Source organism: Colossoma macropomum, unplaced genomic scaffold, assembly GCF_904425465.1.
Source record: "Colossoma macropomum unplaced genomic scaffold, Colossoma_macropomum, whole genome shotgun sequence".
Taxonomy (NCBI): domain Eukaryota; kingdom Metazoa; phylum Chordata; class Actinopteri; order Characiformes; family Serrasalmidae; genus Colossoma; species Colossoma macropomum.
Window position 1 is genome coordinate 30224141 of NW_023494800.1, and position 21812 is coordinate 30245952.

Consider the following 21812-nt stretch of genomic DNA (forward strand, 5'->3'; position numbering starts at 1 on the left):
CAAAAAGGGTTCTGCTACTGTTAAAAGATATCAGAACCATTATAGACAATTAGAACTATATAGAACCATTTTCACTGCCTTCAGAACTAGTTACGTCTGAGTAAATGATGGACAGACAGACAGACAAATAGGTAAGTAAGCGCAGTGGTCAGTGAGGGTGCGCTCTGTGCTCTTACTCCGGTGCTCCGGTCCTGGTGTCCGCCTTGCGCGGCGCTCAGCCTCGTGCTGTTAAGCCCCACGAGCGCGGGCAGCGTCTGGGACATCCAGTTGGTGATCATGGCCATCGTGCTGAGCACCACGCCGATCTTCAGCAGCGGCACCGACATCTCCGCGCGCTCAGCCCGCGGCCGCGCTCATTCAGCGCACGCGCCCCTAAACACTACCGCTTTAGCTGCTGCTGCCTTTCAGCTCGCGCGCTTCTGCTTCACTCACAGCTGCTGGATCTTCAGAGCAGGAGACGCGGGGAGAGGCCCCGTGCACCAACACGCGGAGACGCTCCCTGGCCGCCCGCGAGGACGGCGGCGGCGTGCCGGTCATCATCTGCTCTCCTCTCCTCTTCTTCTTCTTCTTCTTCTGGAGCGCGTGCGGAAAACTGAGCCGCTCGGGTGGCGCGCGCGGAACAGAAAGAGTCTCGTACAGCGAGCGTGTCTCTGCGCTCCTCTCGCGCTCCGTTCCAGTGGTTCGCAACTCCACTCGACTCAACTGCGCGCGCTTCGCCCCTACACCTCGCTTTTGGAGAAGGAGGAGGAGGAAGGTGTGGTGACGTCACTACACACACCCCCCCTCCCCAAACCCCCCCAACCCGCCCTTTAAACCGCCGCGTGCGCTCGTGAGGGCAGTAAGTAGTAGAACGGACGCTTCGGCTAAGGTCACGCGCCACGCGCTCTCCTCGCGGTCAGCAGGAGTTTGACCACAGCCGCTCAGATTCCCGCAGCGCGCGGCACGTCGGTGTGAATGAACGAATGAATGACGCGCACGAGCCGCAGTGATGTCACAGACACGCCCTTCTCACGCGCGCGCTCCTTCTGTCCTCCTTTGTTGTTTCTCTAGTTATGTATTTGTGCATGAAGAAATATAATGCGTTTGTTTGTTTGTTTGTTTTCCTTTTTTCCCTCACAGTGCACGCGCTCATCTGGATGTTCTCCGTAAGGGGGCAGGGCAAAACAGATAACAGAAAATGTCTTCATTATTATTATTATTAATATTATTATTATTATTATTATTATTATTATTATTATTACTATTTATTTGTTAGAACAAACGAGGTTTTACAAAGCAGGCGATGTAAACTCTACACTCTTAAAAAGGGTTCTTCAAGGGTTCTCTAGTGTTCTATTCAGAAACATGAGTTCTGTACAGAACCATCTGCATGCTTAAATGGTTCTTCGCCTGGTGGAATGGTTCTTCCGATTGATGGAGAATGAGTTGCATACGGTTCTATATAGCACCAAAATGGGTTCTGCTATGCTAGCTTGATATTGCCACAATAGCAGAACCCTTTTTGGTGCTACATAGAACCATTTTCAAAAAGCTTCTATAAAGAACCATATGCTACACATTCTCCACCAATGTGAAGAACTGTTTCACCTTGGTTATACACAGAACCACTCCCTTTACTATAGAACCCATCTTTTATAAAAGAACCCTTTGTGGTGCTGTACAGAACCCTTTTCAAAAAGGTTCTATATTGAAACGAAGCTATCTGCTATACTGAACCCTTTCCAAAAAGCGTCTATATAGAACCACATGCAACACATTCTCCGTCAATCTGAAGAACCATTTCACCATGGCTCTACATAGAACCATTAACTTTACTGCAGAACCCATCTTTTTAAAAAAGAGCCCTTTTGGGGCCATACAGAACCATTTTCAAAAAGGTTCTATGTCGAAACGAAGCTGAAGTCAGCTTCTGGTTCGAATTTTCCGTTCCACCTTAAATGACCTTTTAAGGTGGAACGGAAAAATTCGAACAAGCAGCTGGCGAATAGAAATCCAACACATTCTCCATCAATCTGAAGAACCAGAGAACCATTTAAACATGCAAATGGTTCCATATAGAACTCTAAACAGAACCACATCGTTCCACAGCAGAGAAAATCTTCACACAGCTGATCAATAGTAAATCTGGGCGCGTGCGATTCAGCTCGGGGCTCCTGTTGGTGGAGATAAAAAATGAGCGGAAGTTAAAGGGACTAAAGTCCCGGAGAGATGCGGGAGAAGGACTCGCGCGCCCTCTGCTGGCCGCACACGTCACTACGTCGCACCGCCTCAGCACTCAGGTTCATGTTCAGCTGTTGGAAAAGTGACTAATTAAATTACAGCTCAATTAAGACGCTTTTTGTTCTCTCACCATCGCTGTGAATGAACAGAGCGACAGTGCCACGTGATCACGCTTAAAAAAGCAGAGCTTTGAATTTACTCCCATATCACACAGCTCTGTTAGTGTGCTGGTGTATTTAAAACGCTTTATTCAGGTTAAAATCTGAATGAAAGGGGAGCTCCACCAAATTTTCAAAATTTCAGCATAGTTACACAGTTAAGGTGGTGGTGATAGGAACCAGGGGTCGCCATGTCTACAACACAAATATAGACATTTTATTTACTATCCAAAAGCACCAGTGAACCTACACGTGTCTTCTAAATTTTTCTATGGAATGTTATATGTCTCACTAATGGTAAATCTAGAAACTAAAGGTTTTACTGGGGACTACTTTGCCTTATAACACCTGAAGTGTCTCTCCACCTATTAATGGATTTTAAAATGTAAATTGTCACTCAAAAGTTTATCTCAAAACTTTAAACTATATGAAAAACTCAGTCATCAGGCAATGAATTCATAACCATTTCATACAATATGAGGGAGCTTTTAGAGGTGGACGTCTGATTCCTGTCACCACCACTGTGAACAATTCTGGTATCTGTAGTACGGAGTATTGAACTCCAAACAACTCTGGATTAACTTTGTACATCTTAACAATTGACTTGTGGAGAAATTTGGAAAAATTGGTGGAATTGCCCTTTATTTAAAATCATATATGATGTTTCTCTCTAGAATCGTTGTCTATATTTCGCGGTGATGTATCATGTATTATGTTCACACACAGGAGGCTGCTGGTGATTTCCCAGTCTGGCGCCGATTGGGGTGTCAGTGTTACCGGGATTCTGGGATTATATTTGGCTGTGTACCTCCTCTTTTACTAGATATGTTGATATGAAGGGGGGGTTGATTATGTGTTCTTGGTCATGTGGTTTTGTATGTGACAGCCACATGTGTGTATGTGTGTGTGTATGTGTGTGTGTGTGTGTGTGTATGTGCTTGTCTTGTTATACTTGTGAGGTCCATGCCCTCCCAGTAATACTCTAACATGACAATTTGCTAGTCCTCACTAGAGCATGTGTTGTATTCACCACATTAAATTGTTATTATTATTATTTTTTGCAAACAAAAAGGGCAGAAGCATTGCCCATTGGATACTGAGGTTAAGATTGGGTTCAGATTTAGGTGTAGTATGACTTGGCTACAGTGAAACAAAAGTCGATTGAGATCATAGGGAAGTCCTCACAAGTATAGCAAGACAAAGGTGTGCGTGTGTGTGTGTGTGTGTGTGTGTGTGTTGCATTTCTCCAGTCTGACCTGAAGTGAAAAGTTGAAGTTGGGTTACAGAGAGACCTTCAGATTTAGAACAGAGGAGAATTTAAATGCAGTGATAGAGAGACAAAGAGGCAGAGAGAGAGAGAGGGAGAGAGAGAGAGAGAGACAGACAGATAAATACAGACAGAGACAGAGATGCCTATCAGCACATATATTATTTATTATTATTATTATTATTGTTGTTATTATTTTTATTATTATACCTACTTGTTATTGTTAATACATTTTAAATAGATAGATAGATAGATAGATAGGTAGATAGATAGATAGATAGATAGATAGACAGACAGACAGACAGATAGACTGATAGAGAAGAGTAGCGTGAAACTGTCTCATGTTTTCAAATCACTACCGAAACACAAAGATTTTTAGACTGTAGGTGGAGCCTTGTTTTAGCCACGCCCCTGCATTTTAGAGCAGGAAGTGAGGCTGCATCCCTGTCCCTCATGGCCACATGGTGAGCAGTTAGATCCCAGTGTTTTGAAGTAAATGTGTCCCAAAGTCTGTAAATCAGTGTGGAACATTGAGTATTGTCGTATTTTCTGCAGTGACTTTTTGTGTTTTAATTAAAATATGATGATTTTCTGTGTGAACAGCTGCTCAAAGCTGTGTTTGTTGGTCATGTACTAGCTGCATTTCTGAGTTCTGCTCAAAATGAGCTAAAATTGTCACCACCAAAACAGTCACTACTGAAACATTTGGTAAAGTTTCACCAGTGTTATGATTGTTTTACAATGCTCAAACATTAGTTTTAATAAAATAAATCATGGAGCACTTTATTAGAATTAGATTAAGGTCTTTGCTCTTCAAACAGCCTTAATTTTTCATGGCATGAACTCCACAAGATGCTGACTGCATCATGCAATTCCTGCAGATTTTTCAGGTTCCCTTTCATGCTGCAAAACTCCTGTTCTACCACATCCCAAAGGTGTTCTGTTGGATTCACTGCATTAGAATATAGTAAACCATGGCCATGAAGGGATGCACATCTGTGGCATTCAATCGATGATTGATTGGTACTAACAGGCCCAAAGTGTGCCAAGAAAACATTCCCCACACCATTACACCACCTCCACAAGGCTGGACTGTTCACACAAGGCAGGTTGGTTCTATTGATTCATGATTCATGCTGTTGGTGCCAAATTCTGACCCTACCATCTGTGAGCCTCAGTAGAAATCAAGATTCATCAGACCAGGCTACGTTTTTTCCAGTCTTGGACTGTCCAGTTTGTGCCCACTGCAGCCTCAGCTTTCTGTTCTTGGCTGACAGACGTGGTCTTCTGCTGTTGTAGCCCATCCACCTCAAGGTTCGACATGTTGTGCATTCTGAGATACTTTTCTGCTCACCACAATTGTACAGAGTGGTTATCTGAGTTAACGTAGCCTTTCTGTCAGGTTGAACCAGTCTGGCCATTCTCCGCTGACATCTCTCTTCAACAATGCGTTTCCATCTACTCACTGGATGTTTTTCTTTATCATGGCATTCTGTGTAAACTTTAGAGACTGTTGTGTGTGAAAATCCCAGAAGATTAGCAGTTATAGAAATACTCAAACCAGCCCGTCCGGCACCAACACAGTCAAAATCACTGAGATCAAATTTTTTCCCCATTCCGATGGTTGACGTAAACATTCCCTGAAGCTGCTGTTCTATTGTAATCTATAACTATATCTATGTCTATTGTTAATATGGCAGTAGTGTATGTTGTTACATCCATGCTGATAATGCACCACTGAACTGAAAAAGGCAGAGAAATAGGGGAGCGAAGGGGGTCAAACACACAGGCTCCTCACGTCACGTTGGAGGAGAGAGCAAAAGGAGACGGCGTGAAGGAGACATGGAAAGATGAAAGGAGAAGGTCACTGTCAGCACAAATCACTTTGGGCTACAGCAGCTCTGTTTGGCCTTGTGATATCAGAGTGCAGGTCCACAGTGCGGAGAAGGGAGGCAGAGCAACCGAGACCAACTCTGAAGCATCTCCTCCAATCCTGTCTTAATGCGCTTTTTATGACATGGCTACACAATATACTTTTACAGCACAATCAATGCCTGACAAGCAAGAACAGCGGCGCCGCCATTAGGTGCCGTTTATATCGCTACTGTCTAAAGCCGCAGTAATCCCCCTACTCCCGCAATGAAAGAAAAGCAGAATTGGAAGCTCTCCGACTGGTATCAAACTTTAATTTAATTCGGGACCGGATTATGTTTACTTATTCATGTTCAGGCTCTGTGCGCTTTGGCATCTGCGATGGCGATGTAGATGTATGACGCTGCCAAGCAATTTGGTTCGTTATTGGAATGCTTATTAGTGCAGCCAAGTCGGCTGTAAAAGAAAAACAAAAAAAAAAGCAAACTCCATTGTGGTCATCCTTTAATTTAATTTAGCGGTTTTATTGTGTTTAATTATTCATGTGATGGTGCTGTTCCTGCCGCAGCCTTGTAATAATATCAGGACACTGCGGTCTGCAGATGGAAAGGGAGTAAAATGTGTTTGAGCTTTTGGTACACATAAAGTATCCCTATGGGCGTTAAAGGAACAGGAGCTTTAGAAGTTTGATACAGAAAAGCCAAGGTCTTCTAGATAGCAGGTGTGCGAACAGTTGCGTAGGTGCATGCGTGTGATGCATGCAGGTGTGTGCAGATCTGTATGGGTGCATGCAAGTTTGTGTTAGTTTATATGGTGTATGCAGATGTTTGCATGTATGCAAGTGCGCATAGGCATAAGCAGGTCTTGCGTAAAGGTGTGTATGGTGATGCCTGTAAATCTGTGTAGGTGCATGTAGGTGTACACAGGTGTGTGTGGCTGCATGAAGTGGTGTATAGGTGCATATTAAGTGAGCGCAGGAGTTGCATGTAGTTGCGTGTTGGTGTGCACAGGTGAGTTTAGTAGCATGCAGCTGTGTAAACGTGCATGTGGGGGCATGCAGGTATGTGCAGGTCTATATGGATGCATGCAGGTGTGTGGAAGTACATACAGGCGTGTTTATGTGCATCAGGTTGTGTTTAGATGCAATTAGTTGTGTGTGTGTGTGTGTGTGTGTGTGTATAAGTGCATACAGGCATGTGTGGAGTGTGTTGGTGCATCCAGGTGTGTGGGGGTGTATACAGGTACAAGCAGGTGTTGCATGAAAAAGAGAAACATGCATGTGTGTGCAGATCTGTATGGGTACATGCAAGTGTGTGTTGGTTTATATGGTGTATGCAGATGTTTGCATGCATGCAAGTGTGTGTAGGCGCAAGCAGGTGTTGCATAAAGGTGTGTATTTGTATGGTGATGTCTGTAAATCTGTGTAGGTGCATGTAGGTGTGCGCAGGTGTGTGTGGCTGCATGAAGTGATGTATAAGCGCATATAAGTGTGCGCAGGAGTTGCATGTAGTTGCATGTAGGTGTGCACAGGTAGGTGTACTTCCATGCAGCTGGGTAAACATGCATGTAGGTATGTGCAGGTCAGGTATAAGCGCATACAGAATGTGCAGGTCTATATGGATGCCTGCAGGTGTGTGGAAGTACGTACAGATGTGCACAGGTGCATGCAGGTCCACCTGCGTTCAGGTGTGTGTAGTTGCATGCAGGTGTGTTTACGTGCATCAGATGTGTTTAGATGCAATTAGGTGTGTGTGTGTGTGCTGTGTGTGTGTGTGTGTGTAAACAGAGGTTAGTAGGTGCATGCAGTTGTTTGTGGATGCATGCAGGTGTGTTTAGGGGCTTAGGGGCAGGCAGATGTGCAGAGGTGTGTTTAAGTGCATGCAGGTTGACACAGATACATGTAAGTGTATGTAGTTTTGCAAGTTTTACAATCCAAGGTAAAATGGTCTAATAAATCAGTGTACAATATGATATCAACATGCATAGAAAAACATTTGCGCACAACAGTACATATACAAACACTACGGAATCAGAGAAGAGCCTCCTGGAACATGACACAATAGCAAAGTTTGTGCATTTGTTCGTTTTGGGTTTATCCTCTTTTTTTTTGGCCAGGTACTCCGCACTGAGATAGAGACTTCTTTTTAAAATCATACTTATAGACACAAATAAAATAAGCGCAGGATGAAGCGGGATGCGGTGCTGGGAACTGGGGCAAGCTGACTTCAAGACTGCAGGCAGAGCATAAGCAACATTAAAGAAAAAGAAAGATGTTGTCATGGAGTAAACTGCAGTGGAGAAGCACGAAACATCGTGATACGGGACCTGCAGTGGCATGAAATATCGTATTGTAAATGTATACTGAGATGTTTTATTGCTAACCCCTCCAAGTCGAATAATCATTTGTAATGTTTTAATGGTCAACAAAGATTGTGTCTGTAATAGGGCTGTCCCAAATACCATTTTCTGGGCTTCGGGGCTTCAGCAGTAATCAACAGTGAACACTCGAAGCTTCGCAAAATAGGAGGGAGGTTGGGAGAAGCTGAGAAAGTCATTCAGAAAATCTGTATCCGGCCTTATCTGCTGTAAAATCTGAATCTCCAAGCTTGCTGCTTTCCTCGCGGCTTCGCTCAGTCTACCAGGCCCGCAAACCTCGTTTAAGTGGCAGTCTAGGGGGTAACAGCATAGTGCATGCACAAGTTAACCAGGGACTTCACAGAGGTGGTCTAACTCAAGGTACAAGGGTACACATCGCGCCCCTAGTAAGGGTCCAGTACGACGGCCACGCTGGGAATGCTTGCTGTATAGCACTTCATTAGCGTGACATTCACTGCTGTAAGCGAGTGAGATTCAGGGCGCCTGAGCTGAGATGGTACATATTTCCACATTTAAACAGTGCAGGTAAAAAGTGTAAATAAGTTTGACAACTTGCTGACAAATAAGTCTATACGTTTGTGTATAATAAGTTTGACAGTGTGCTGACAAAATATATTGTGCCGTTGCCACAACACATAAGCTGTTCAGCTTTTTAAACAGAGAAAATGTTTATGTTGGGCTGTTTTGGGGCCATTCGTACTTTTATGTTGAAGGGTCTGAATGCAGGTGGAGTGGTGTGTTTTCTGGAGTAGAGCAGAGGCTGTGTTTTTAGCTGTTAGCACTGGACAGGCTGTTTTGCAGTTCACCTTTATTCATAGCTTAAATTTAGCCAATAAAAAGTGTATGTGTGTATTATATATATATATATATATATATATATATATATAGGTATATATTCGCTGTTGTCGGAACAAAACCTTGTATCTCCATTTTCGTCATTTTTCAATTTTTGGCATAATTTGAAAGTACCTGTTGCCCTTTACATTTAAATTTCATGAGGAATGGACCAAAAGAAACAGCCAAATTGACTTTGAAAAAAGTCTGGTATATATGTATCACTGTTGTCGGAGCAAAACCTCATATCTCCAAAATGGTAACTTTACCGGAGAAGGAAAAAACATACTTTACTTTTAATGTAAGTCAATGGAACCCACCTTTTTTCAAAGTCATTTTGGGCCGTTTCTTTTAGTCCATTCATGATGAAATTTGAATTTTGGGATTTGGATATACATATATAGGGGTATATATATATACCCAACAAGCGAATATCCAGCCCTAGTCTGTAAAAGTCAATAAAAGTTTTATAGTTATTATTATTATTATAGTTAAAGCTTAGATATTTCTGCAAAAGCAAGTTCTGGATGTAGCTTGTGAGTCTCCATGTAAGTTTCCAATTTGTACTGTTTAACCAAATCTATTGTTCACATGCACCACTTACGAACATTTATTAAGTGTTGCCATAGTAAAATATCTAAAATTGACCTCCCCCATACAAAATTATTTTCCATTAATATAAAAATGCATCTTGCTTGTTTACTTGTTATTGTTACATCTATGACAAGCTTATGCTGTCAAAGCATGCAGTGGCGAACCGTGACTATTACAGCTAGGCCTTTAACGTAAACGTCGGTCAAAACATGTCCACAGGTCTACGATAATGCTAATTTCTGCAAGCATTCTAGACGTTTTAGCGCTAAGCTAACAGCTTACCTTCTAGAAGACATTCCATGTTTTACCTGATCGTGACGTATCTAGAACTATAAGAACTAGTGTGCCCATTTTTTCACACATTCATTGGAAGTCAAAGCATGATTGGTTGATTCCTATGTCACGTCCTAATTATGCTGATGGTTAATCTAATGGTTAGGTCTAATGCAGCTCCTGAAGGCTTAACCAATAGGAGAGCTCACTTAGATATATTTACCTAGACACCACAGGGAAAAACAAGTTCTGATTGGCCAGTTTTCTGCACAGTGTGTGAAGGATTTTACCTTTTTGTTCCCATCTTATATTTAAGAATAGTGTTTTAATTCTTGTAGAGTTTAAATACAAGTATGATTACTGAATAAAGATGGACTAAATCTTATAGACATACATTATTTAGCTCCAAGAAATCAATAGGCCTTCTCTGAAATCCTACAAGGCCCTGAGGGTTCCCCTCTGACGGCGTCTAATGTTAACTTAGATCTTATACGTTAGTAAAGTAATATCTATAAAGCAAATATTTCCAGTCCTAAAATCTGATCTAACATTCTAAGCTGCAGTAAAATGCTCCATATACACACACCTACCTGCACAAACACTCTAAACACTCATTGTGCTGGGAACAGAGTGTTATGATCACATCCACCGAGTGTGCTGATGGACGCTGCCTTGTGGACCTGAAGAGATGTTAAGCCCTCCAGAGAGTGTCACACTCTCAGACAGCTAACCCAGCTGATTTACTGATACAATACAATTGTCGCTTAGCAACAGGGAGACGCACAGCCAGAAGCCGCATTCTGAAAAACTGCAGTGTGAATCCCAGCACAGGCCTGCAGTGTGCGCAGTGCTAACTGGTGGGGCACTCGTTAGCTTCATTAGCCTGCTAGCTCCAGCGCTAAAACTAAAGAAGCACCAAACATGTCTCAGCTGATGGACTAGATTTGTAGTATTGTGCAAATTTCATTATTTGGTGAACTATTCCTTGAAGGTCGCTGGAAGTTTGTCGGGTGAAGTTGTTTTTGGGTGAAGTCCAATTAAAACAGTTTCCTCTCCTTAGGAAGTCTTAGGATTTCTTTCTTTGCGTGCTGCTTTAGAGGCCTTTCAGATGGAGAGTTCTGAGCCTCTCTCTCTCTCTCTCTCTCTCTGTCTGTCTGTCTGTCTGTCTGTCTGTCTGTCTCTCTCTCTCTCTCTCTCTCTCTCTCTCTCTCTCCCTCTCTCTCCTCTATTGTTATTTCTCCCTTTAACTGTCTGTCCGTCTGTTCTCCCTCTTTCGTTCGCACAGTTCTCAGTCTTAATCTCTTTTTCTCTCTCCTGTTAACACTGCCCTTCACTCCTCATTCACTCTCTCTCTCTCTCTCTCTCTCTCTCTCTCTCTCTCTCTCTCTCTCTGGCAGAGTGGAATTGCACTCATTTCTTCTTTAAAGTTTCCCCCACAGAGGAATTGGGGGGTGTTAGTGTAAGGATGACTGGGCATCAGGTGAAACACACATACACACACACACGTTTGTTTCTGTGAATTGTGGGGGACGTTGCATAGACTTCCATTCATTACCTGGAGACTTATCCAAACGTTAACCATAACTACTACTAGCCCAACCCTAACCCTAACCTTAACCCTAACCCTACCCTAACCTTAAAACATCTTCACCTTAAATGTAAAGATTTACGTTGGGAGGACCAGCTTGTGGTCCCCACAAGGAAGAAAGGTTCCACAATGTGGCATAAACCTGGCACACACACACACACACACACACAGGTTCTGCGCCTTGTGCCACTTTACATAACAGGACTGGTGCATGTATACATGAAATACATGAAATAAAAAAAGTGAAAGAAATAAAAAAATAGGGATAAACCAAAATATTGGCCGTCAAAAACTTCCAGCTGAAAAAGTGTCAGCTTCAGTTTTTGGCCAAATCAAGAAAAACAGCAAAATATCTAACACTTACAGGGCTTATATCACAGAAAAAAATATGCCTGTTTTTTGTTTGTTTGTGTTTTGTTTTTTTTGTAATGACAGTATTTGATGTAGAATGTAAACATTAATGTTTTAAAATTTATTGCTCACTTCTCAGTCCATACAATCCATGTATGGGAACTGAGCAGCAAGAACAGCCTGTTGTGAATTCATTATTATTGTGATGTCACACCCAATTCATTTGCATATATCCTCCCTATTGACAAAAAATATGGCGGCCCCTTTTGGCTTGGGGGGTGATTCCTAATACTGCTTATAGCTAGAAATGGACATGACTTATACACTAATGTAGTTGAGGTATGCGCTAGGTGTGGGTGATATGGCAAAAATATCATATGATGATATGTAAAGACATTTCCTCGATACATATTGTGACATTTTGATGATTTTTGTTTATCATTTTATGTACTGCATGGCACTAAATCCAAATAACAGGACTAATTATGTGCTATTTTAAGTTGGTTAGTGCTCTTTAAGTACTGACAATATCCACGATATGCTCAAAAATACGACGGCGGTTTAGGGTCACTGTTAATAAAAATAAAAATAGTAGACTTTGAGAAAAAAGTCAGAATATTTCGAGAAAAAAGTTGTATTATTTTGAGAATAAAGTCGTAATATTTCGAGAAAAAAGTAATATTTCGAGAAAAAAGTCGTACTAAAAGTCGTACGACTTTATTCTCAAAATATTGACTTTTTTCTCGAAATATTACGACTTTATTCTTGAAGTCCACCATTTTTATTTTTATTAACAGTGGCCCTAAACCGGCGTCGTACAGAAAATCTGACTACTAATCTTAATAAAATGTATTATGATAACAATAAAATATCACCTTTTTACCCACCGCTACATTCTTGAAAAAAAGATGGTTCCTCAGGGGTTCTTTAGAAAAGAAAATGGTTTTATTTAGAACCATGAGTTCAATGCAAAACCATTTTATGCTTAAAAGGTTCTTTGCATGTTAAAATGGTTCTTCAGATCAGTGGTTCTATATGGAACCTTTTTTAAAATGGTTCTATATACAACCAAAAACAGTTCTTCTACTGTTACAACGTCAGGCTTCATACTTTAAAAATTGGTTCTTTAAAGGTTCCTTAAGAAAGTAAATGGTCCTATTTAGAACCATGAGTTCTGTATAGAACCATTTCATGCTTAAATGGTTCTTTTTGCATGTTGTAATGGTTCTTCAGATTGGTGGACAATGTGTTGTATATGGTTCCATATAGAACCTGTCTGAAAATGGTTCTATATAGGACCAAAAAGAGTTCTTCTATTGTTACAACATCAAGCTTCACACTTAAAAAGGATGGTTCCTCGAGGGTTCTTCAGTAAAGACCTTTTTGAAATGGTTCTCTTTAGCACCAAAAAGGGTTCTGCTATTGTTACGAGCACAACATCGAAAAAATAGAAGAACCCACATTCTAAAATATATGAAGAACCCACATTCTCCATCAATCCAAAGAACCATTTCACCATGCAAAGAGCTATTTAAGCAAGAAATGGTTCCATATAGAACTGATCGTTCCAAACAGAACCATTCCCTTCACTAAAGAACCCTTGAAGAACCATCTTTTTAGGCGTGTGCTACATGCTGCCTCTCTCTAAAGCAGTACTATTGTACTATGCACATTTCCACAGTACACCCTCGACTGAAAATAGAGCACTGTTATTAAGCTTCAGTAATTATAAGCCGTTCTCCATGGAGACAGCTAGTTCCACCCCCATGACAAAACAATCCCATAATAATAAGAAAGACAGTCTTCCACCTCAGAGATGAAACAACAGCATGAAAGAGAGACTCTCTGATGAAACGGCTCGATAAAGACGTTCAGTCTTCTGGTGCTGAACAAGAACCCCAGTCCAATAATGAGTCACGATATGTTCATATTTCACTGTACAGATTCACTTTTTCAGGCTCCTCGGAAAACAACGAGTCTCTTTCTCATTCGGTTACGTACCAAACGCTCCGTTTAGCAGCCGCCTACGAAATCAGACTCTGCCAAAGTGCTGAGGGCGTCGCTAATGTGACGTGTGATTGTTTGAACTGTGTTGCACTGATACTGATACTGTATTGGTATCAGCACCGATACTGCCACTTAAATGCAGTATCGGTGATGAGAACGGCAGTTTTTGGTGTTAAGAACACGCTAACTGAGAACACGCTTACCTGTCACTCATCTGCCCCTGTGTGGTCACTTACAGTCTGAGTTAATGTTACTGAGAGAGCCGAAGGAACTGCCAGACTCTTGGCGTAATGATAGCCTTTAGCCTCAAATAGTCCTTCAGCACAGCAGCCCACTAGCTGGGCCTGTGCGTCCACTAGCCCCGCCTGTAGTGCGCCCCCGTCGGTCAGCTGTATCACTCAGCAGTGGGGTCTTGCGGCCCATCTCTTCAACCAAGCCAGAAAAAACACTGCTAGTCACTGATACTGACAGCGTGAATGACGCTGATGTTTACTGAACGCACATCTGAGACAAACGACTTGGGAAAATGTTCACTCTGTTTTTAACTGTTTTACACTGTAAATATATTTTAGATTTACTTAAGCTGTTAAATATGCTTTTTATTACTAATTCTATAATAGTAAATAGTAAATATATACATTAAATAAACAAAAATAAGTTTTCTGTAACATCTAATAAACATAATCTAATAAGTAAATGTCATCTAGCCTAGCTGAGTGTGTTTTATTTGTGACACAGAACACAGATTTTACCAAAATATAATATTGTGAAAATGTAATTGTATAAATATCAGGACTTATAGGTGAGTTAGGTTACATAGAGTTAGTATCTGTATCAGTACTTGGTATCAGCTGATACTAAGGGATCAGGTATTGGTATCAGTGCATCTCCAGTTTTGGATAGTATGGATTTGTGTTATAGTCATGGCGACCCCTGGTTCTTCTCACCACCACCAACCATTTCACACCAAACCACTCTGAATAGCTTTGTTTACATCTCCCTTTTTCTCTACTTTTAAGTATTGATTATAAATTTAAAAGTGTATAATGACTATATATGTTGGAGCTTCATTATCATGAAAATTTATTATTCTGTTGCCATGAAAAGCAGTAATTCGGGCCGTTTCATGGTAGCTCACTAACTAGCTAGCTAATCTAGCTGTCTTAATGCTGCTAGCCTTGAAAAGAGCCCAACACGCAGCGACATAAACGTTGCCATGGTCATACTGTCATGTATAGTCACCTGAAAATGGGTCTCAGTTGCTCATTTAAGGTGGAATGTTTTGTGGTATCAGACCAAGTGCACATCACAAAAAAATCAACCAAAATAGCCTGAAATTAGCGTAGTTCTGTAGGCTCACGTTTAGCCTCTAGCACTGGAGGTTCAAATGTGAAAGCATGGTTTATTTTTCAGTAATAGCTGAAGGAAATCAGAGGGTTTTGTGCTGGATGAGTAACAGAAGCTGCCTCTTCAGCTGAGCTAATGAGCTAATGCTTTGGTACAGTGTTGGCTGTGGATTTGTCCTCTACACAAGCTCTTTTCTCCTCAGTGGACGATGTGCCAACATGTTATTCTGTCTGAGAAATATATTTACACTGTTTCTGGACCTGCTGGAGTAGTTAGCCTAGTTAGCAGAATAGCGCCGCTGTCTCTGCCTCCTCAGTCACATCCAACCTTCGCGTTCAGGCAACTAGCGAAGTAGAATATACGAGAAACACTGTTTACTGAGAAATATCATCTTGATCATGATGAAGTGTAGCAAATACCCGAACAGTGATTTCAGTATTAAAACACTGGCACCCTGAACGGTTCACGAGAATAACAACACCAACAAGGACACCTTCTGGGATCGCCTCAGCACAAAAACACTCCGGGAGTTTTTAAACACTGTGTCCACTCTCTGTCCACTCTATTAGACACTCCTACCTTGTCAGTCCACCTTGTAGATGTAAAGTCAGAGACGATAGCTCATCTGCTGCTGCACAGTTTGTGTTGGTCATCCTCTAGTACTTCATCAGTGGTCACAGGACGTTGCCCACAGAACACTGTTGGCTGGATATTTTTGGTTGGTGGACTATTCTCAGTCCAGCAGTGACACTGAGGTGTTTAAAAACTCCAGCAGCACTGCTGTGTCTGATCCACTCAGACCAGCACAACACACACTAACACACCACCACCACGTCAGTGTTACTGCAGTGCTGAGAATGATCCACCACCCAAATAGTACCTGCTCTGTGAGGGTCCATGGGGGTCCTGACCACTGAAGAACAGGGTAAAAGGGGGCTAACAAAGTATGCAGAGAAACAGATGGACTACAGTCTGTAACTGTAGAACTACAAAGTGCACCTATATAGTAAGTGGAGCTGATAAAATGGACAATGAGCGTAGAAACAAGGAGGTGGTCAGAATGTTACGCCTGATTGGTGTATTTATTGCTGTTGTCAGAAGAAAACCTCCAAAATGGTGACTTTACATGCGAAGGAAAATACATACCTTACTTTTAATGTAAGTCAATGGAACCAGAATTTTTTCCAAGTCATTTTGGGCCGTTTCTTTTGGTCCATTCATCATGAAATTTACACACAATGTAAAGGACAACAGGTATTTTCAAATTATGTCAAAAACGGTTTTCTTCTGATATATGTATGATGCTACGTCCTGAAGTTACAAAAACAAACGTGTGTGTGTGTGTGTGTGTGTGTGTGTGTGTGAGTGCATGTCTATTGTAATGTGCCTCTGATCTTCCCCTCCAGTTCTCTGCAAAATCACGTCTGTATAAGCTGAAGGTGACATTGTTCTCCTCGTTTCACTTACGGCTGACATTTTCTATCTCATCTTCTCAGAGACCCGCAATCAGAATTGTTTTGCAGTGTTTATATCTAATGCTTTCATGCATTTTATATCACGAGGACCCGACTGGAAATGCCACACACTCGCTCAGCGTTAGAGAAGGATTTGCTTGTCAGCCTTATCAGTCCGCATGACCAAACAGTAAGCCAGAAATTCCTCCACTGTTGGTCCACCATGGATGAAGGAGCCCTCTGTAGTGGATCCGCAAAGAGCCGTGTAACGTTCTGCCCCTGCCACCACTGAGCCAACTCCACTTTTAAAGCGCACTTCCTTGTTGGCCTCTGACACTGACACACTGCCACTGACAAACATGGACAAACAGTATGTTGCACTGCTGAAAACAGCAGTCGTCATCTAGTCTGATGACCATTTGTCCAGTCATTTGTCGCATCGGGTCAGTTTCCTGAGGCCTAATCCTGATACTACATTTCCTTTCAAAGAAGCGTCTCCATTCAAAACACTGTGCAGTCTAGGACTACACACTTTAAAAAGATGGTTCTTCAAGGGTTCTTTAATAAAGATGGTCCTACTTAGAACTATGAGTTCTATATAAAACCATTCCATGCTTAAATGGTTCTTTGCATGGTGAAATGGTTCTTCAGATTAATGTTGTACGTGGTTCAGAAAATGGGTCTATATAGCACCAAAAAGGGTGAATGTGTTGTTGCTATACAGAACCATATACAACACATTCTCCATCTAAAGAACCATTTCTGTAAAGGAGACACACGTTATTCATGTTACATTATGTGGAGGTTCTTTAAATATTAAAAGGTTCTTCACACTACTACATCTCATTTTCAGAACAAGGTCTTCTAAGGAACCAAAAGTGGATCCTTTATTGCATTGCTAAAGGAACCTTTTGGCACCTTTTTTTAAAGTCTGCATTGAAGACAAACTTACCATGTATTGTGTTGTATGTGGTTCTATATAACACCAAAAAGGGTTCTTCTGTTGTTACAACCTTGACATTGTCACTATAGAAAATCCTTTTATGATGCTATATAGAACCATTTCAGAACCATTTCACAACATCAGTCTAAAGAACCATTTTACCATGCAGAGAACTGTTTAAGCATGAAATGGTCCAATGTAGAATCCAAGGTCGAAATAGAACCATATATTTTACTAAAGAACCCGTGAAAAACCACCTTTTTAAGAGTGTATATAACTATTCCATGCTTAAATGATTCTTTGCATGGTGAAATGGTTCTATATAGCACCAAAAAGGGTTCTGCTATTGTTACAAGCTTGACATCAAAACAAAAGAAGAACCTTTTTCGGTGCATTTACAAAAGGGTTCTATATGGGACCATACACAACACACTCTCCATCAATCTGAAGAACACTTTCACCATGCAAAGAACCATTTAAGCATGAAATGGTTCCATTTCCTTTAGAAAAGAACCATTGAAGAGCCGTCTTTGTTAAGAGTGTTTACAGAATCATTTCATGGTTAAATGATTCTTTGCATTGTGAAATGGTTCTATATAGCACCAAAAAGGGTTCTGCTACTGTTACAAGCTTGACATTGTGACAATAGAAGAACCCTTTTTGGTGTTATATAGAACCATTTTCAGAAAGGTTCTATATAGGTCCATATGAAACACGTTCTCCATCAATCTGAAAAAGCATTTCACCATGCAAAGGACCATTTAAGCATGAAATGGTTCTATGGAGAACCCATGGTTCTAACTGGAACCATTTCCTTTATTAAAAACCCTTGAAGAACCATCTTTTTTAAGCATGTAGGCTTAATCGCCATCCTGGAAAACAAACAGTACCAGAAAACACATCAAGTCGATTTGATATTACTTAACAGATTTGAAGCAAAACTAAACTAAATCGGTGCCAATCAGCTTTCATTGCTTGTTAGCTACATTAGCCTCATAGCTTTAGCTTGAAACTAAGGAAGCAAACTTCAGACACCAAACTTGTTTTGGCTCTTCAGCTACAACCAAGAGGGGCTGACACACAGTGGGCGGTCTTTACCATCCTACAAAACCTCGGCAATGCATGGAGCCCCCTGCTGGCCGCAAGTGGTCGGCCGAATAAACTATTAAACTAACTTTTATTTTTTGAGAATACTTGAGCTACTTAAGCAGGGACCGTTGAAGACCATGATCACAGGAAGTTTCACCAATTTCCTCGCAACAGCAGCAATTAAAAGTCTGAAGAGGTGAAACTAACGTCACCATACTTTCTTACAAAACGGCATTTTGGCCAGAAATGTCGACTGACCAACATGGAGGACATAATCAAGGCTTTTTCTGAAGCCCAAACCAGGATGGTTGCAGTCAGAAGAGCTAGCAAGGTGAATATTGTATTATATTTGTATTATATTGTGTATATTGTCCTCAGGGTCAGTTTGACCCAGGCTATTTAAGCCTCTATCAAAGTTCTTTTGGGAGTTATGTGCCCTTCCCTGAATGGAGTGACCTATCAGTGGCCCTCGTGCTACTACAGGTGTGGTTATGTTAGCTTAGGGCCCTAAAGTAGAGGCAAAACTCTAAAATCGCATGTTATGTTGACCTCAATATCATCCAAAACAACCTAAACTGATGTGTGTAAAAGGATATTTCTCATGTTTTATACAACTAAATCAGCAAATTGACCCCAAAGAACACCAATGTGTACAAACTGCGTACAGGACATTGAAAACTATATCAGTATCATCATGTTAATGTTATGTTTTCCTGGTTGTTCCTATAAAATTAGCAGACATCATTAAGCAAAAAAGATGTCAATCATAAATCTTGAGAGTTTAAACACTGAATGAGGTCAAACTGACCTCAAAGATCATTAAGAGGGTTGAATTAAACGCCTTTGATTGGGGCCAAAAAAATAAAGCCAAATCTGTCCTTGGATGTGCAATAACTAACACCCGGTTGGTACAAGTTCTCTAGTTCTGTAATATTTGGGGGATTTTGTTCTTCCCCTGAGCCCACCCTCCCACACACACCCCACTGGATGGGGAACGCGGGGCACCAAACACCAGACAGATCCTGTACAGATTTCTATGAGCAAAGCCTGGAATCTGCTTGTAATTCCTCCTAACAATCGGGTTAACGTCGGTTTCGCGTCGGCTTAACGTCACATTAACTCCAGGCTTATTTTCCAGGCTAATCTTAAGTCTTGTTTGTGCACAGATTCCTCAGTAACTGCTGCCAAACTACTGTGTAAGTTAGGTCGCCATGAGCGCGAGCCTACGGTTTCTTAGAGCTTGAGAGGCTAACGTCGGTTTAACGTCGGTTTAGCGTCGGCGTGGTGAAGGGGGTTTGGGTTGGTTGTGTTGTCGGGTGATAAGATGGCGATGGACCTACTTGCGTGAGTTCCGTGCCCATGAGCACGAGCAGGATGAGCGTCGGCAGCTTGCTCGCGGGCTGCATCTCGCGCCTCTCACATTCAGCTCCGCTCTCGCGCCTCTCCTCCCGCCTCGACCGCTGTGGCTCGCGTGCTCTTCTCCTCTTCCTCCTCTTCCTCCTCCTTCTTCTTCTCCTTTCTTCTTCTTCTTCTTCTTCTTCTTCCTCTCTCTCTTTTTCTCTCTCTCTCTTTCTCTTTTTCTCTCTTTCAGCAGCGGAATGACGGGGTAAGCGGCGAAACGGGTCTCGCGCGGTCCTCTCCGGGCATTATTTTAGCTCATCTCGCGCTCCCGGTGCTTCGGCTGGTTCTGTATGTGTGTCTCGCGCTCCACTACCGGCTCTCGCGCTCTCCGCTCAGCATCAGTTTCAGAAACGAAACGCGGGTGGTGGTGGTGGTGGAGGGGGAGCTACCGGTACCGCGCGCAAGTTTGGCTCACCGTTTTGGTTAAGAGCAGGGAAACGGGAGCGCGAGAGAGGAGCTGCGAGGCGGTCTGAAACCGGATGTGACACCCAGAGCGCGTGGGAAATTCAAGTAGGGCAAATCGGGAATGGTGGGGGGGGGAGAGGGAGAGAGAGAGAGACAGAAAGAGGAAAGAGAGAGAGAGAGCAAGAGACAGACAGAGAGAGAGAGAGAGAGAGAGAGAGAGAGAGACTAGAAAGAGAAAAGAGAGAGAAGAGAAAGAAAGAGAGAAGAGAGAGACAGATAGAAAGAGAAAACAGTGGGAAAGAAGGGAGAGAGAAAAAGAAAGAGAAAGACGGGAGAGAGAGTGAGAAAAAGGGAAAAGAGAGAGAGAGAGAGACAAAGAGAGACAGAAAGAAAAGTCAGAGTGAGAAAGAAAAAAAAGAGAAAGAGGGAAAGAGAGATACAGAGACAAGATAGTAGAAAGAAAAGTAGAGAGAGAGAAAGAAAAAGAGGAAAGAGACAGAAAAAATAGAGAGAGAGAGAGAAAGAGAGAGAGAGGGAGAGAGAGAGAGAGAGAAAGAGTGAGAGAGAGGGCGAGAGAGGGAGAGAGATCGAGCCCTTGGGCCTCCAAACGAGTCAAAACAATCCAGTTGAATTTGGGTTAACATTCAGCTGCATGAGGCGTTTCAGTTTCCATGACGACAAATATAATAAAATAAAACGGAAGTACACTCTTAAAAAAGATGGGTCTTCAAAGGTTCTTTATTAAAGGGAAGAGCTCTATATAGAACCATTTGCATGGTAAAATGGTTCTTCAGATTGAGGGATGATGTGTTGTATATGGTTCTATATAGCACCAAAAAGGCTTCTTCTATTGATTAAAGCTTAACATCATAACAATAGAAGAACCTTTGTGGTGCTATAGAACCATATACAATACATTCTCCCTCAATCTGAAGCATTTTACTATGCAAAGAACCATTTAAGCATGCAAATTGTTCTATATAGAACTCATGGTTCTACATAGAGCCACTCCCTTTACTGAAGAACCCTTGAAGAACCATCATATTAAGTGTACAGAACTGATGATGAAAATCCTTCCAAACCTGCAACCAGAAGAGCTGGTAGGAATTTTGGGCTCCCTGAAAAATTCATGCACCTCGTTTCCCTTAACAGAACCTGTCAACATTAAAATGCACCAACATGTTGATATCCCACTAGCAAGCAGCAACATACGTATAAACATCACTGCATATCTGTACTGAACTGGCTGAAACCTTCCGTTGTGGAAAAATACAGATATTCTGGTTGTAGTTTGTGCTTTACTCAGACTAAAAGATGCTGGAGAGGGTCCTTAACATTCATAGCAGACCTTCTACTTCACCTTCACTTTCAGGTTATACCTTTATCTTTCAGTGGTCGAGAGAACGTGACAAAAGAGGGTTTGTTGTACTATTGATTTATGAGGGAAAACTCAAAAACGGTGTAGAGTAGTAATAGAACATGAGATTACAGTCGTAACTGCAGCATAAGCTTCCATTTTATTAGCAGCATGACGGCAGAGGAGGTCTTCATAACCCACCTTTAACTCCCAAGCACGAAGACTGCTGTCTTCCCTGTTTAGCCGTTCTTCTTTTGTTGATTTTTTTCAAGCATT

The 21812-nt window shown here is 41.8% G+C and overlaps 1 protein-coding gene across 2 annotated transcripts in view; it reads right to left on the reverse strand.

Annotated features, from left to right (window-relative positions):
• Nucleotides 1-20305, reverse strand: part of LOC118820043 (noelin-like) — a 48235-nt gene extending 27930 nt beyond the window's left edge. Inside the window, exon 1 of one of the 2 annotated variants that reach the window (XM_036588153.1) lies at nucleotides 19714-20305. In XM_036588153.1, coding sequence (XP_036444046.1) covers nucleotides 19714-19779 — 66 coding nt within the window. In that variant the 5' untranslated portion in view covers nucleotides 19780-20305. Of the gene's footprint in view, nucleotides 1-176; nucleotides 711-19713 lie in introns of those variants that run through there. The other variant, XM_036588152.1, reaches the window with a different exon arrangement.
• Between the last annotated feature and the right edge of the window lie 1507 nt (nucleotides 20306-21812).